This window comes from Ictalurus punctatus, chromosome 10 (genome assembly GCF_001660625.3).
Source record: "Ictalurus punctatus breed USDA103 chromosome 10, Coco_2.0, whole genome shotgun sequence".
Classification (NCBI taxonomy): Eukaryota; Metazoa; Chordata; class Actinopteri; order Siluriformes; family Ictaluridae; genus Ictalurus; species Ictalurus punctatus.
Window position 1 is genome coordinate 6299578 of NC_030425.2, and position 15606 is coordinate 6315183.

Here is a 15606-nt window from a genome sequence, read left to right on the forward strand (position 1 = left end):
AAAATGCATGAAATACCTGGATGGGACAGAAAAAGGAAGCTATCAGCGGCTGCACACAGATTTCTGAGAAGGCAGGTTGTGAAAAACCCTCGAGTGACCGCAGAAGACCTGCAGCAAGACTTGGTGTAACAGACACTGAGGTTTCAATGAGCACAGTAAGGCACGTACTAAATGCAGAAGGTTTCCATGACAGAACTCAAAGACGTACACCACCCACTACTGACCCAAAAGCACAAGAAACGTCGCTCAGAATCATATAAATAATCCACAGAAGTTTTGGGATTCTGTTCTGTGGAGCGATTAAACAAAACTGGAACTTTTCGGCACGATGGATCAGCGGTATGTCTGGAAGAAGAAGAATGAAGAAAGAACACTCTGTCCACAGTCAAGCATGGTGGTGGCTCGGTGATGCTCTGGGGCTGCTTTTCATCCTCCAGCACTGGAAACCTGCAGCGTGTGGAAGGCGAGATGGATTCATTAAAGTATCAGGAAATCCTAGGAGAAAATGTCATGCCGTCTGTGAGGAAGCTGAAGCTTGGGCATCACTGGACCTTCCAACAGGACAATGATCCCAAGCATACATCAAATTCCACCAAGGCTTGGTTGCAGAAGAAGTCCTGGAAGATTCTACCGGGCCATCACAGTCACCTGACTTGAACCCCATCGAAAATCTCTGGTGGGATTTGAAGAAGGCGGTTGCAGCACGCAAACCCAAGAATATTACTGAACTGGAGGCCATTGCTCATGAGGAATGGGCTAAGATTCCTCAGGAATGCTGCCAGAAGATATGCATCTCGATTGCAGCAGGTCATAACAGCAAAAGCGTGCTCTACTAAGTACTAAGGATGATTGCCACGAAGGGGTTGAATAATTTTGAAACTGAAGAAATCATTATAAGTTGCATTTTCAGTTGAATTTTGGGAAACCACTTGAAGCATTTGTTGTGTTCAACTATTTCAACTGCTTTTGTTTGAATTGTTCATTGCAAACAGCTGGAAGTCTGTACATTTCGACAATAAACCTGATTTGCAATGGGAGTTGAATAATTCTGATTGCAAGTGTAGGCCCGTCACGATAACTACTTTTGTTGATGTACTCCAGAAATAATCGCAATAAACGATATTGTCATTTTAAGACCATTTTATGCCACTGCTATAATGATAATATAATAGCATAATAATGCAAGTACACCCTTTCAAAGAGCAATGAAATTTTAATTCTTAGAAATATACAGGATATATGTTTGGGCGAGTTAAATAACCCGCTAGTAAAGCGCTTCAATTTACCGTTGTTCATTCAGTCAATCCTTTACGTTATTGACTATGACTGGATTATTTGAAACACTACATCTATTCTGTCTAGATTTTTCTTCTTCAAAAAACATTTCATGTGTCATTTTTCCCCCCAACAGTATGCACAGTTTTTGCATGCGAATGTGCATTTTTATATTAAATTTTGAGGAATATTTGAAGTTCGAATTAAATTTGATTTATTTATTTAATTGACAGTCCTAGAACAGACGAGAGGACAGAAGCAGCACAAACAGCTAAAATGTTGGAGAGATTAACTCTTATGTAAACAATATTGAGACCAGCAAAAATGATCGAAGACATGACCATACATTGTAGGATAAGTCGAACGTAATCATCATGACGGGTCTACATATAGTCGTATTGGGCTGCAAAAAACATCACCTATTGCATATATTTTCATACAGAAATCACAATACCTCACAGAAAAGTGTTAGCTTGTCATCTGGTAGAAGTCCATTCGCTTCGTCAAGTAAGAAGTCCCGCCTAATAAACTTTTTGAAGCCCCAATCCTTTCCCTGGACAAATCGATATGCTCTTTGACTTTCTAAAGAACAATAAAGCATACGCGATTAGTAACTGCACATACACTACAGACCCCACACTGAATTATTATTTTGTGTGTGTGTGAGGGCTCACCCATGGCTTTAGTTTCTTCTCTTTTGGCATTCAGCAGGGAAAACTTGAACTTTGCTCGCACTTCACTTTTTGGACAGTTTACGAGCAGTAAGTACAGGGACAAATAATCTTTACTCTCGTCATCTAGCCCTTTTGGATTCACTCTTAAACACCTACAGAGAAAGAGAGAAAGAAAAAACAAACAAACAAAAAAAAAAAGACATGTGGATATGGACATTGGATTTGGAAATGAATTTAAGGGGAAACAACTGCTTGATGGAAACTTAACCTCACCACTTCATTTTGTCGTTTGGGCCAGAAGAGAAGGTGGAACTTTTCAGCACCTCTCCCATCTCCTCTCGGCAGAAACTGAAGTTGTTTATCGTCCACATGTAGGAGAACTTCACAACCTTGACCTGCCAGGCAAGATACGTTGTGCATCAATAATTAAACGTACGTGATACATTTCTTCTAAACAGGAAATGGGTTCAGAAATTCAAATTGCTACTGTTTCAAATACTGCGACCGGATATATATGCTTCCTACAAGACCAAGCCACTCATCAGAAATACCTGGTCTTTCATGGCGAGTAAACGTTGGGTGTCAAAGCATGTCTGTGTATTGGTGTTATGATGAAGAGAGGTGGTTTATGGCTAAGTGTAACACTAAAAAAAAAAAGTGCACAGTCACTCCAATACTAATCTGCTCTTTTTGAATGCAATAATAATCGTACATCCCATTGTAGCAAAATGTTTTTTCATAATTTAAAAAAACAGCCTTTTACAAATTGCACACTGTCTCTCATTTCAATCCAATATAACATTCATCTGATTGCAAAGAGGCCACTATAATGAGCAGTTTTGTTGTGCGGGGCTGCAGCTGGATATTACTTCATATAATAATAATAATAATAATAATAATAATAATAATAATAATTTCTATTACTAGAAATGTAAAGTCTGAAAGTGAACATGCTGAAAGTTGAATTTTAATACAATGATAGCATTGCTTGTCATTGACTCACAACACAGCATGAAACTTCTCTCGGCTGTCTGAACAACTGAGTCACTGGCTGTCTTCAATTGATGACTAATGACCTTCCTCTTCACCAAGAACTTGAGTTAGCACTTTGTTTTTCCTATTGTGAAAAACTCCTTGTCTTGTTTCCTTTCCATGCTGTACTAACCTCCCCGACAGGGTTTTCAGACTGGTGGTTTTCATAGTCCTGGACTGAATGAACTAGCATGAGGATATGTTTTGATTTTTAGGTTAAGGATGTCTACTGTGAACCCCAGAAGTACGTAGTGACCCTCAGCATGATCACATGCTGGTACTTTCTTCTTCTCTCATAAAATGTTTCTACAGTACAACACAAGATACTTATTAAATTTTTCACTTTCCGCACCCTAGTAGGCACGTTCACATTCGAGAATAATGGTGCACATATGCTATACGGGCAAAAGTTTATGGACACCTGACCATCTCGGCCATATCCCTTTGTTGAACATCCCGTGTTCGTTTAGCCAACAGCAGCATTAGTGGGGTCAGTGTTCCAGTTAATTCCAAAGGCGTTCAGTCGGGTTGAGGTCAGGGCTCTGTGTAGACCACAGAGTGGAGTTCTTCCACTCCAACCTTGACAAACCATGTCTTCCTGAACCTCGCTTTGTGCACAGGGACATACTGGAACATGTTCGGGCCTCTTCGTTCCAGTGAAGGAAAATCATCTACAGCATAAACAGACAACCTATACAATTGTGTGCTTTGAGCTTTGTGGCAACAATTTGGGGATGATGGTCAGGTGTTCACATATGCATCCATATTGGTGAATATGTGGATACAGGTGTATAAACCAGGGGTCTCTCTTCTCACCTGTGTGTAACACCAGCTCTCTGCCACAGGTCCTGATGTCATCTCCCCTGGAGGAGGGGGGGTTGGGACCCGTGACATGGCCAGCTTTATCCTCTCACTTCCCTTATGAAGCTTGACCTGCACACATGAATAAAAAAAAATGTTATGCTGCAACAGACAGAGAAAATGCATCAATAGATCAAGTCTATAACATCAAGGAATATGAAAACTAGTCCCATCTCTAAGAATAGCATTAAATACACAACACTTCATTTTTAATCAAGACGTGTAAAGTTTCTTAGTTAGAACCAGGACAAAATATCAATAGAGCAGGCAACGTAAAACAGGTAAACGCCTAGGCTCATGCCTCAGGTTATTCTGACTTGCTAGTGGTTATTTATTGTATTTATCCCTTACCTTGTGCTCAGAGAGGGACAGGTTGCTCATGCCATCCCTAGGAGCATGCTAATAAAACACAGCACTCCGCACACTGCTCTGATACAGCTTCAACACTGCATGCTGCCTTCAGACTCCTCATAGCCCATCCTACACACATGAAAAATAAGATCATTTTTACGCACAGCCTCTGTAAGGCAGTCCCTTTCTGTGTTAATGAACACCACATGAAAACAAAACATGGACATTATTACTTTCATTTAATAAAAAAAAAACAACCCACAATTAACACCAACTGGCCATGTCTCTGAAAAAGCGATCAATGTGAAAACAAAATCAATTCGGTTACAACGATCCAGAATAGGCAACTCCAGAAGTATTGGCACCCTTCAAGAGAATAAGGAAAATGACTATAAAATAAACGAGGCTTGTACGTACACTAGGCTGGTGTGATATGACTTTCATTGTCTGTACACATGACATAATATATACGCTACACTGGCAAAAATATCCAGTAACGTTTACTTCATCTATAATATATAACCAGACCTGCCATTCTGAACACAATTTACATAGGAGCTCAGCAAATTAATACTGGAGTATGCTAGTACGCGTTATCACTCAAAAATCTACCAAAAGAGCGGTCTGTTTCTCCCAGATAAAGTGAACTGACATGTGAATCTGCAATTTGTACAGGTGCATAAAAACTCTCCATTATTAACGGACACCTATTGGAGGCCCCGCCCCGTCCCCCCAACCTCACAAGCTATTGACTGGACTCGTTATGAGTTTGTTAGTATAAAATAAATCCATCCATGTAAATCTATCAACTTAGCTAACACTAGACAAGTATAACATTAACAGCAGTTAATATATTTAAATGGTTAAAATTTAAATGGCACTCCAGGCGTGTTCAAAAACTGAAAGCAGAGCAGAGAACATATCGGGTATATCGACGTTCAACACCCGATCTGTAAAACGATCATAGAGGAAAATGTACTGCTATGTTTTTGTTGTTTAAAAAAAACAAACAAAAAAAACAATAAAAAAAACAAAACAAAAACAAACTATTGTGCAGTAATGCAGAATCACCTTAAAATCCACTATCTAGCCGAGTTTTTCTGATTGCTGTTCCCGAATGCACAGCTAGTAATATTATTACTCCCTCCCATACTCTCCAATAAACCTGAAATGGTGGAAATGCTCATTTGTCTTTTTTAAGGCCATCAGTTCTGGAAGATTAAACACTTTATTGTGAGCAGAGAGAGAAAAAATAAATCACAGTGATTCTTATTTTCAACCAGTCAACCAACTGGACAAACTAAACAAAACATTCTCATAAGCGCAGCTTTTTAAATGGTGGTATTAGCCGTAAAACAATTTTTAATTTTTTTTAAGCAAACATGAAAACATTCCTTTAGTTTGATTTCTCCAAATATGAGGCTGCAAGCACGATATCATGGGGGGTGGGGGGGTCTACCTATAAAACTCAAGTAAAAGATCTATAAATATCAAGCAGTTAAAACAAAACAATGTAATAAAAATATCCCAAATGTCTATGGCAGACTAAGAAGAGGATGTATTACTGTATTAATGTACGTACTGCTATTCCACACACACAGAAGGACCCTGGGGTTGTCAAGTTTCAAAATCAGATATTCGAGGTTAAATTCATAGGAAGCGTTTTTTTGAGAGAACTCTCTCTCTCTCAAAAAAAAAAAAAAAAAGTGAGTGAATGAACTTGCAGCTAGATAAGACTTCACACTAACAGCATGTTTGGCTAAAAAAACAAAACAAAAAAAACCTAATACCAAAAGAAAAGAAAAGAAAAGAAAAGAAAAGAAAAGAAAAAAAACCCACCACATAGCGCTGAAATACGTTGGTGGATTACTGACTGCTTGGGGCGGTTTTGTGGTTGGTGGTTGAGCGTCTTTTGTAAAGATTGATTACATCATGAATACATGAGACGATACGAGACATATCAGGCATCACGAGTATTTAAAAAAAAAAAAAAAAAAAAAAAAAAAAATAGATACGTTTAATATATTTATTTTGTAAAGAGAACAAAACAAACCACGGTAGAAATCAATACATTGTATTGTAAGAAAAGTAGATTTTTTATTTAAGGCGCAATTTTCCCCTATTATTATTATTATTAACAACATGTTATATTAATCCTTTTCCACCGTCATAAATGTACTTGATGGCAACATTATTAATATGGAAAGTTTGTCTGGCAGCAGTGTGCTTCGAATGATTACACTAGATAACACATTAGTGTCATCACCACCGCTCCTACTGCAGTCTGACATCCTCCTGAAATGCATGGGCACGTCACACTTACCAATTGAACTGCTCGGATCAGAAGAACAAACGTGATCGTTATTATACTTTGCATCTTTCCTCATCCCACCCAAGATGAGTTTCTGGTTATGTGTTTCTCAAACGTGAGTGTGACACGAGTCACTAGCGCAGGATACATGCATTGATCTTAAACCGTGTTTAAGACAGCAAAACAAACCAGAAACGATAGAAACCAGAGCACGTGCGTAAACGATGGTTTACGGTAACGGCCCTCGGACGGCTACGCTACGGATCCGCTGTGCATGCTGGATAGCCTGGAAAAGTTGAGCATTAGGTGTACTGCGTTCCGTTTCAAAAGGGCTGGGTGATATGACAAAAAAGATCATATCACGATACTTGAGGACATTTCTGCGATATACGATGCGCATCACGAGATATAATAATAATAATAATAATAATAATAATAATAATAATAAAGTCAAATCAACGACATCCATTTAATTTGTACTTATTAATAACGTAAAATAAATAAATACATCAATATACCAACGATATTTCTCCCAGATATACGTATCAATATACGTTCACGAGGGCCAAACGAAATGAGGATGAGAGCCTTGTGCTTGTAACATGTGCCATAAGGCATTCTTCTGAACTTATCTTTTTAGACTATTAAGTAAGCAAGCTTCAAGGCAGTTAGGTTCCCACTTGCAAACTTCACGTGCTGTATGCTACTACCTCTAGGTGCTGTGTCCAATGTGTAAGAAGAGGTAGCGCTCATAGTATATATTTAACAGGGACAACGTGAGACGTCACAGAAGCAACATTGGTTTTGCAAGTACTTGACGTTCGAGATAACAAAATTCTGCCTTATACCTAATCGTAAATTATGTGAAACGGGATATTTTAGCCCAAAGCATACTTGCATCTTGTGTGAGCTGAAGCCACAGATACATCTTTCACAAAGATAATGGTCGTAGACTTGCATCCAAATCAACACAAGAATGGCTGCAGAAAAAAATAATAATCACACCCCCATCCCCCCACCAAATCACCCACAATGTTTTAGAAGGACCGTATCGGTTGGAGTTGGGACTACTGAAAATCTCTCTCGTGCAGATTCCTCATCATGTGCCTTGTTAACACATTACAAAAGATCAGTGCTATTAATCTCTCCATGAACTGCCTCACCAAATATCGTGCGCGCGCCACTGGATTACGCAATTTACAGCATTCAAATAAAAACTATACAATGTGTATACCAAACGTTTTGGCTCAAAAGATCACTCCTTGCATGCATCATTAATATTTGATCATTTTCATGAAGGGTGCCAATTAGAACCCAGTGATTGAATACAGCCAGGCTTGCTTTATCTTATTCACGTACACAGTGCTAACAGGGAGGGGAAAAAAAAGAGAGAGAGAGATAAACGTTTTTTCTTCGTTTTTTAAAGAGTCTCGAAAGAGGTACAAAAGCATTTCCGAGCCTCGCATTTCACTAAAGCACATTAAGAGCCAAATGGAGAACACTTGGAACAGTAATGAATCCTCCAGCCTGCCAAAATGTCTCGAAGGGTACAGCTCAATTATCCAGGAAAATTACAAAGCATCCTAAGAAAACATCCAAAGAATGCTTGGCTTTTCTTGCCTCTGCTAGGTTTTAGTGTTCAGGATTCCACAACCAGAAATAAATTTGGCAACAATGAGTTTCATGGGCAAGCTTCAAGAAATGCTAATAAAAATAAATAAAAACCACCACTACCAAGAATATAATAGATGCTTGTCGTTTTAGCTAAGATGAATCTGGATGATACCCAAGCCATGCGGGAGAATGTTCTGTGGTCAGATGAGTCTAAAGCAGATTTTCTGGATGCCACGAGTTATTATGTCTGGTGGAAAGCAAACAGCATTCCACAGTAAAAGCATCATAGCACCAGACCTGCTGGTGTTACTGCGATGAACGAGACGCTTTGGATAATTCGTGGAGAACATCAGCATGATTAAAAAAATAATAATAATAATAAAAAAAAAAAAAAAAAAAAAAAAATAAAAAATAAAAAATAAAAAATTTATATATATATATATATATATATATATATATATATATATATATATATATATATATATATATATATATATATATATATATATATATATATACAAACCTTTTAATTGGTTGAGGCAATGTTCAAAAACTTAGCATTCCCCAAAGAAGCAATGTGAGGGGAAACAGCTACAGTGATGTGAAAGACTGATATTCATTTAGAGGAAGTGTTATTTCTATATTCAGGTTCCCTTTAGCTAATATTAGATTGTGTATCAACAGATCTGAAAACCTCCAATATGCTAGAACAGCAAATATGCTTGAACAGAGGACTGCATGCAAGCACAAATTGTTTTATAAAATAAATAAATAAATGAACGGAATGGTGAGGTTAAAAGAGATCACTTCTGATTAATTGCAGTGGCGGAAGCACCATTCATACTTGGTCCAGTTGAACTCTGACTACGTTTACACGGACAGCGGTAATCTAATTATTGCCCTTATTCTGAATAAGACAATATTCTGATTAAGGTGTTTATGAGTCGCTTTTATAATATTCATGTTCCTGTTTTGTGTGTTATAGAACATAGAGCGATTATCGTCACACGTCATCACGTCCCCACGCCACGCTGTCCGACGTTCCCTCCAGAATTTCACGTATCGACATACAGTTGGTCTTCGTTATGCAACCATATACAGTTTTGGCGGTTTCATTTTTAATTTTACGAAAGCTTCAAGTGCAGTTAATAATTTGTCGTGCTGTACGTGCAAACAGACGACTGCTTGAAGCCGTGGGCGGCATCCGAAAGCACGTACTTACCTACTATATAGTAGCTGAATTACATGTATTTCACCTACTATATAGTAGTTAAGTACACGGTTTGGGACGCAGCCGTGCTCTCGTTTACCGTCAAACGGTTGAGTGCTGCCGTGTATGAACGTGTCCTGTCGCACAATGCGGTGAAAACTCCCACACGACGTTAATAGTGTGATTAAAAGGTGTGTACGTGTCTGTAATGCAACTAAAACAGGAATACACCACGTCTTCATTCGATTTGTGTTTACTTCAAGTATGACTTCAATCGGATTAAGGTCATCAATAATTGCTGTTTACATGCTAGTTTCTTAATCGGGTTAATATCGGATTATTGTTGTCCATGTAAACGTACGGGCTGTGTAATTAGTCTTTTAAAAATGACGTGTCTCACTACACGAGATGACCAATAAAAGCTTTTATTCTATAACAGACTGTGTCCTCCATACAGTGACGCTCCTCTTATGATAGATCTATGATAAAAGAAAACGACCACGTTCTGCTTGTGTCATCAATCAGCGTGATCTGGGCTTGTGCAGAAAATGGGCTTGTATAAACAAAGCCCTCTGGGTAATAGTGATACGAGACGATAACGGTCATGTTACGAGAAAACACATTTTAAAAAGGTAATAGTTTGAGTCGTACATGGCCGGGTAAAAGAGACACGTCACGTGTGTATTTGTCGCAATAGTTTAAACGAATCCTACGCTGCCCTCCTATTGTTGGCACTGTAGTAGCATTCGCGTTCTAAAAGGCCAATTCACACTGGATGCGTCGTGAAGGTGTAAATTCCACAGAAACCCACTGAAATCCCAAAACCACACTTTCTAATCCCTGTGAACTTTATTTAAAATCACAATCTATGAAAAAAAGTCCTGACAGCAGCATAGCAAACTGTTTCTACACTACGATACTCATTTTACAGCAACATGTGGAAACAAAATCAACCAAAATATACCCATTGTTCACTGTCCCATTGTGTCATGCCATGTTTGTAGGCGAACGGTTTTGTAATTACAGCTGGCTGACTGCTACAGAAAAAAGAAAAAAAAAAGAAAAAAAACAGGCTTAGTAATGAAGGCTCGAGGGCAAACTGCATTTCTGCTGCAACCCACTGTACTCTGACCTCACAGGGGAAACAACGACGACCTCCAACATGGAAACATGCACCAGGACAGACATTCAACTAGGCATTCCCAGTCAGGACATAAACGCTCCTGACGTCACAACAACATGGCGACTCACAGCCAATGATAAAAAGACTTCCCATTTGCATCATTTTCTACTTTATATTTGATGTGTTGTGAAACGTGTTTGTAATTTTAGATTTGTAACTTAATTCTACTGATTTCAGCTACTAACATATGACCATGAAGAAAGATAAACAAGACAGTTGACCTACCTTACGGGCCGCCTCTCTTTGCTAATCGCGTAGAAATCATTTATGGATATCTTCTTTATACGTTGGTCATGTTCAGAGACTAGCCATACAAAACATAGCTCAGCTCTAGACGCGCTGGAACACATTTAGATCGGAAATTGGGAAAATGGACTGTCCAATCTCCGAATACAATGTGTCGCAGCATTAACAACACAAGCTCTCGTGTTCCTTCTTTTGGTTTTTGGGTGGTTTACACCCAGTCTATTGGATTAGCACCCTCTTCAGTTTAACAAAAACTTGCAAGAAGCTATGCAGTTACTTTGGTGGATTCTTGTATTCTATTCAATTTGTAGCAAAAAAAAAAAAAAAAAAAAAAATGCTTTTAAGACCAATGATCTGAATTCATGACCAAAAAAAAAAAATTTTACAAAGTGATGTTTTTCTCTGTGACAACACTGTACAGCCAGGTTAACTGTTTAAATCCCAAGTAGCAGAAGATATTACTCAAAGTTATAAACTTCTGTAACTTCATCGATTAAACATCAGTTATATATGGTAAATTTTTTTGCTATATATAGGGCTTTCCAGAGGGATTTTTTGTGATTGTGGCTCGATTTTGCTGCAGCCTTTTTCAAAATTTGCGAGTTTTTTGTGGAAAACTACATGAATTGGCAAAACCACAATCGTGCAAAATTGTTTCACGTTTGCTTGGTCTTTCGCAGTGATGCTTGTTGGTAAATGAGACCTTTTTTAGCTGTACATGTTCGACACATGAACTGTAGAGGGTTTTGTCTGAATGCACGTTGTGATGTCACATGGCGCGTCTTGGCCCAAATCCGCATCAATTAAAAAAAAAAAAAAAAAAAAAATATCGCAAGCTCTTGCGAATATTGTGTCATTTGCTTGATTTTGCGTTAATTTCCGCTATCGCAAAATCCCGGAGGGACTGATAGTCATTTTGTTCACATCACTGATTAGTACCATTCACGAAGCCTTCAAGCACATCTTTCTCATTAGTTTTGGGAGACTACCACATCAGTCGGATTTAATGTAACTGCAACGATGACCGTATATGATAGAAGGAAGGAAGCATCCGAGTTTGTTCGGATCAGTAATTTGCAGTATTTAAGAAAACAAAATGCTTCGATTTGCTGCAAGTCACCAACATCAAAACCACCACCATGCTTAGAAATAAGGACCAACAGCCAGTAAGGACGGTAATAATTACACTACGAATCATTTACAATGTAAAATGCAACCAAATTACTGTCATATTATACCAGCTCGTAATTTTTTCTCCCAGCAAAAATCAAATCCCTTTTGTGTCTAATACATTTAAAAGGTGTGACCGCTCTGAAACCCTGAAACTCAGGCATTTGGTGTGCTGAAATTAATTAGACTAGGCACCACGATGAGGATTTGCAGACCACAACACTTGGCAGACGAGTGGAATTCTGAGAAAGGCCACTGCCAACAATATGCGAAAGTGAAGCCTGTAATGTAAACACAAAACTAGATCTTCTGAAGTGTCTTAGGCTTACAGTAAGTATTAGAAAAATCTCAATCAATTACCATTTTAAAATATGTCAAGACGTAGACAGACATTTAAGTAATGAAGACACATCAAACGTAACCACACTACACACATTTGACTGAACTGGAGATGTTGTGAATCATGTCAGTATTTTTTATTTATTTGTTCCAAAGCACTGAAAGCTCTATTCTTGACACGTAAAGGTGAGAGAAAGCAATCCCGGAACACTCGACACTGGTGATTCATTTGACTAATAATCTTAGGCAGAACTGGAAGTTGCCTGAAACACAGCTGTAAGTTTTCCGGAAGCCTCCAAACAATTACTTTTCCACAATACTTTCAAATATCTGTACTTATAAAACAAGTGATACAGACAAGATGGCTGTAATGCACCACTGAATCAAGTGCTCTGCACCCACGTTCTTATGCAAGCAAGTTGCAAACATCCACAAATACCTCAAAATGTAGATAACAGTTGCAAACCAAACACCGTCAGACATCTGACTGGCACTTTTCTTGCTGTTCAAACATGTAAATAACTTCATGATAACAGCAAAACGATCACCCGCAAATCCTAAACACACACATTTGAGACAGACTGGAAAAACAAACAAAAAAAAAAGTCAAAACAACCAGTCATGCCAACTTAAGAGACTTTGTTACTTGATTTGGACTTTTAAGACCCCTTCATTAAAAAAAAATAAAATAATAATAATAATAATAATAATAATAATAATAAAAAATAAAGCCCAACAACAAACTTGACTTTTAGCAGATGGTAATGAGTGTCTTCAACTGGATTAGGCTCTCCAGCTCGCCACAGTTCCCAACAACCAATCACTGTTCCCAATCACCAATAACCATTGTTCCAAACAACCAATTATGACCACCATTCCCAATGACCAATCACATGTTACCATTATTTCCACCGACCTATAACAAATCACCACTGCTCCCAACAACCAATCATTGATCACCACTGTCTGTCCCACACTCCAAGTATTATATTTAAACTTTTTATTTTTTTTGGTGATGGTTAATACTTTCTATTAGAAATAAATTAAGGACAAATGCAAGTCTATTCTTTTCTGTTCTACTCGAAGGGAAAACATTCCTCCTTCATGTACCATAACTGATATGCCACTGACCAAGATGAACAGATTCATATGCAAATTAGTCTGTGGCGACTTCTGGTGATTTCTCAGCATACTTTAGCTAACTTTCCTCAAGAGGTGACAACAACTGAACGTAAAGGTAAATTAACTAGATTACCAAATTCACAGCTAAAACAAAAGTTTATTTATGACTTAGGTAAACTCTGAACAAACAAGGGGGGAAAAACAAGACAAAAACAAAAACCGGTCGTTCATGAAAATATTTCTGGTAAATATTGCTCAGATTCTGTCCAATTCTAATCCATGTCGTGCCAATGCAAATTAATAAACAAATTACAACAACAACTAAAGAAAACCCCAGTCACTGCGAGCTAAAACGGGGTAAAATCTTGGATAACGACGTGCTAGTTAGCGACAGTTTTACTAACCGAGACTAGTTTGGCAGCAGCAAGTTTGAACTTTTATGCGGCGCTAATGGCAGACAAATTATCTTCCAAGCTAAGGTGCTAAATTCAATTAGCTCCATCCGAGTGAGTTTACAAAGCTTTAAAAAATAAATAAATAAACACAAACACAAGAACTGTATAGAATAATAACAGGTCGTTGTTACACTCATAAGGTTAATCCGTGTTTAGGTTTGCTGTGTGGATAATGAGTCAGAGTTAGAGAGTCGAGGAAAAGAACCTAGCCAGCCGAGCTAGCTACCTTGGCCTAGATTTCATGCACGGCCCAAAACAAGTACTCAACCGAAGACAAAAGCGAACCAATCATTTCTATTTGAAATAATAATAAAAAAAACAACAAAAAATCTCATCGAACAATTTTTAAAAAAACATTCCCTTTTAATAAGCAGGAAAGCGGTATAGCCTCGCTTTTGTTTCCCTTTTTTTCTTTAAATAAAGAAACCGAGAATGCTTTCTGTCTTTGTGTCAGCGAAGAGAGCGGCGTTAAGATGAAAATGTTTTACAAACCTCTCGGTCAATCCTCACAATTGGTCACGCTAACTCTTTTACAATTATACATATATTCGTGCGCAAACGGGGGACTTTTTGGTCCTTTTCTGGGATAAGGAGTGCTTTTCTGCCTTTCAAAACAGCTCAGCGCGAGCACATAGCGGCGTCTGCGATTCTACCGGAGCGCATTGCGCATGCGTGTCAGCAGCTCAGAACTTCCTCCTGAAACCGTCCGTCCCGCACAATCAGTACCTAAACCAGTAATGTTCAAACTTTATTCTGCACAGCTGGGGCATTTCCTTACATCCAAATGATCCAAAAGGATTTTCCCTGCAACGAATTGCTATTCTAAAGAAAGAAAGAAAGGCAAGTTTTCTTGTCTTGCTGGCTTTTGTTGTGCCTTTTACAACTGAACCAGAGGGAGGGTGTGGGAAGTTTTTGTTTTTGTTTCTTTTTTCTTCTCCCAAGCAGCTGAATATGAAACTCAGTACTTGATACTGAAAAGAAGATACAAATCTTAAAAGAAAACCATTCTGTGGAAAAGAAAAGTGAATATATAATACACAAACAGGATCAATTTTCATTAGGGCATGCCAACGTGTCACACTGAAAAGAAAAACATTCACCCCACTGTTTTTTTTTTTTTTTTGCTTGATTTCTTAAGTCAAAACCAATCAGCAAGTTTTATTTTAAGCAATAAAAGCTGAATGTGTGTCAGAAGTAAATGTAAACCATCTTTAAAAGTAATTCATGCTTTTTTTAAATTTAATTATTATTATTTTTTTTTTGCATTTCATTTCACTGTGCAGATTGAAAAGCATTCACACCTCCCTTTGACCCTATAATAAGCCTTTATTGATCACATATGTACAATGAAATTCTTTTCTTTGCATACCCCAGCATGTCAGGAAGCTGGGGTCAGCCATGATACAGCACCCCTGGAGCAGAGAGGGTTAAGGGCCTTGCTCAAGGGCCCAACAGCGGCAGCTTGGCAGTGCTAGGGCTTGAACCCCTGACCTTCCGATGAGTAACCCAGAGCCTTAACCACCATGTCACAAAGCAACTTTAAAGAAATATACACATTCAGCATATAAATTTGAAATGCATAAATTTATCTCTAATGAGCTAAGCAGAGGCGACAGTGGTAAGGAAAACCTTCCCGAGACGGTATGAAGAAAAAACCTTGAGAGGAACCAGACTCAAAAGGGAACCCATCCTCAGAATGGATAGTGCAGTTATTAATAATTTCCTTCTATAACCAGGTACTACATGGTCAAAAAGTGCAATTG

General features: G+C 38.2%; 1 protein-coding gene across 1 annotated transcript in view; it reads right to left on the reverse strand.

Annotated features, from left to right (window-relative positions):
• spoplb (speckle type BTB/POZ protein like b) overlaps positions 1-14554 on the reverse strand; it is a 22402-nt gene extending 7848 nt beyond the window's left edge. Inside the window, exons 1-6 of the mRNA XM_017477733.3 lie at positions 14336-14554; positions 4194-4322; positions 3798-3914; positions 2223-2344; positions 1950-2101; positions 1730-1857 (exon numbers count right to left, since the gene is read on the reverse strand). Coding sequence (XP_017333222.1) covers positions 1730-1857; positions 1950-2101; positions 2223-2344; positions 3798-3914; positions 4194-4223 — 549 coding nt within the window. The 5' untranslated portion in view covers positions 4224-4322; positions 14336-14554. The remainder of the gene's footprint in view (positions 1-1729; positions 1858-1949; positions 2102-2222; positions 2345-3797; positions 3915-4193; positions 4323-14335) is intronic.
• Between the last annotated feature and the right edge of the window lie 1052 nt (positions 14555-15606).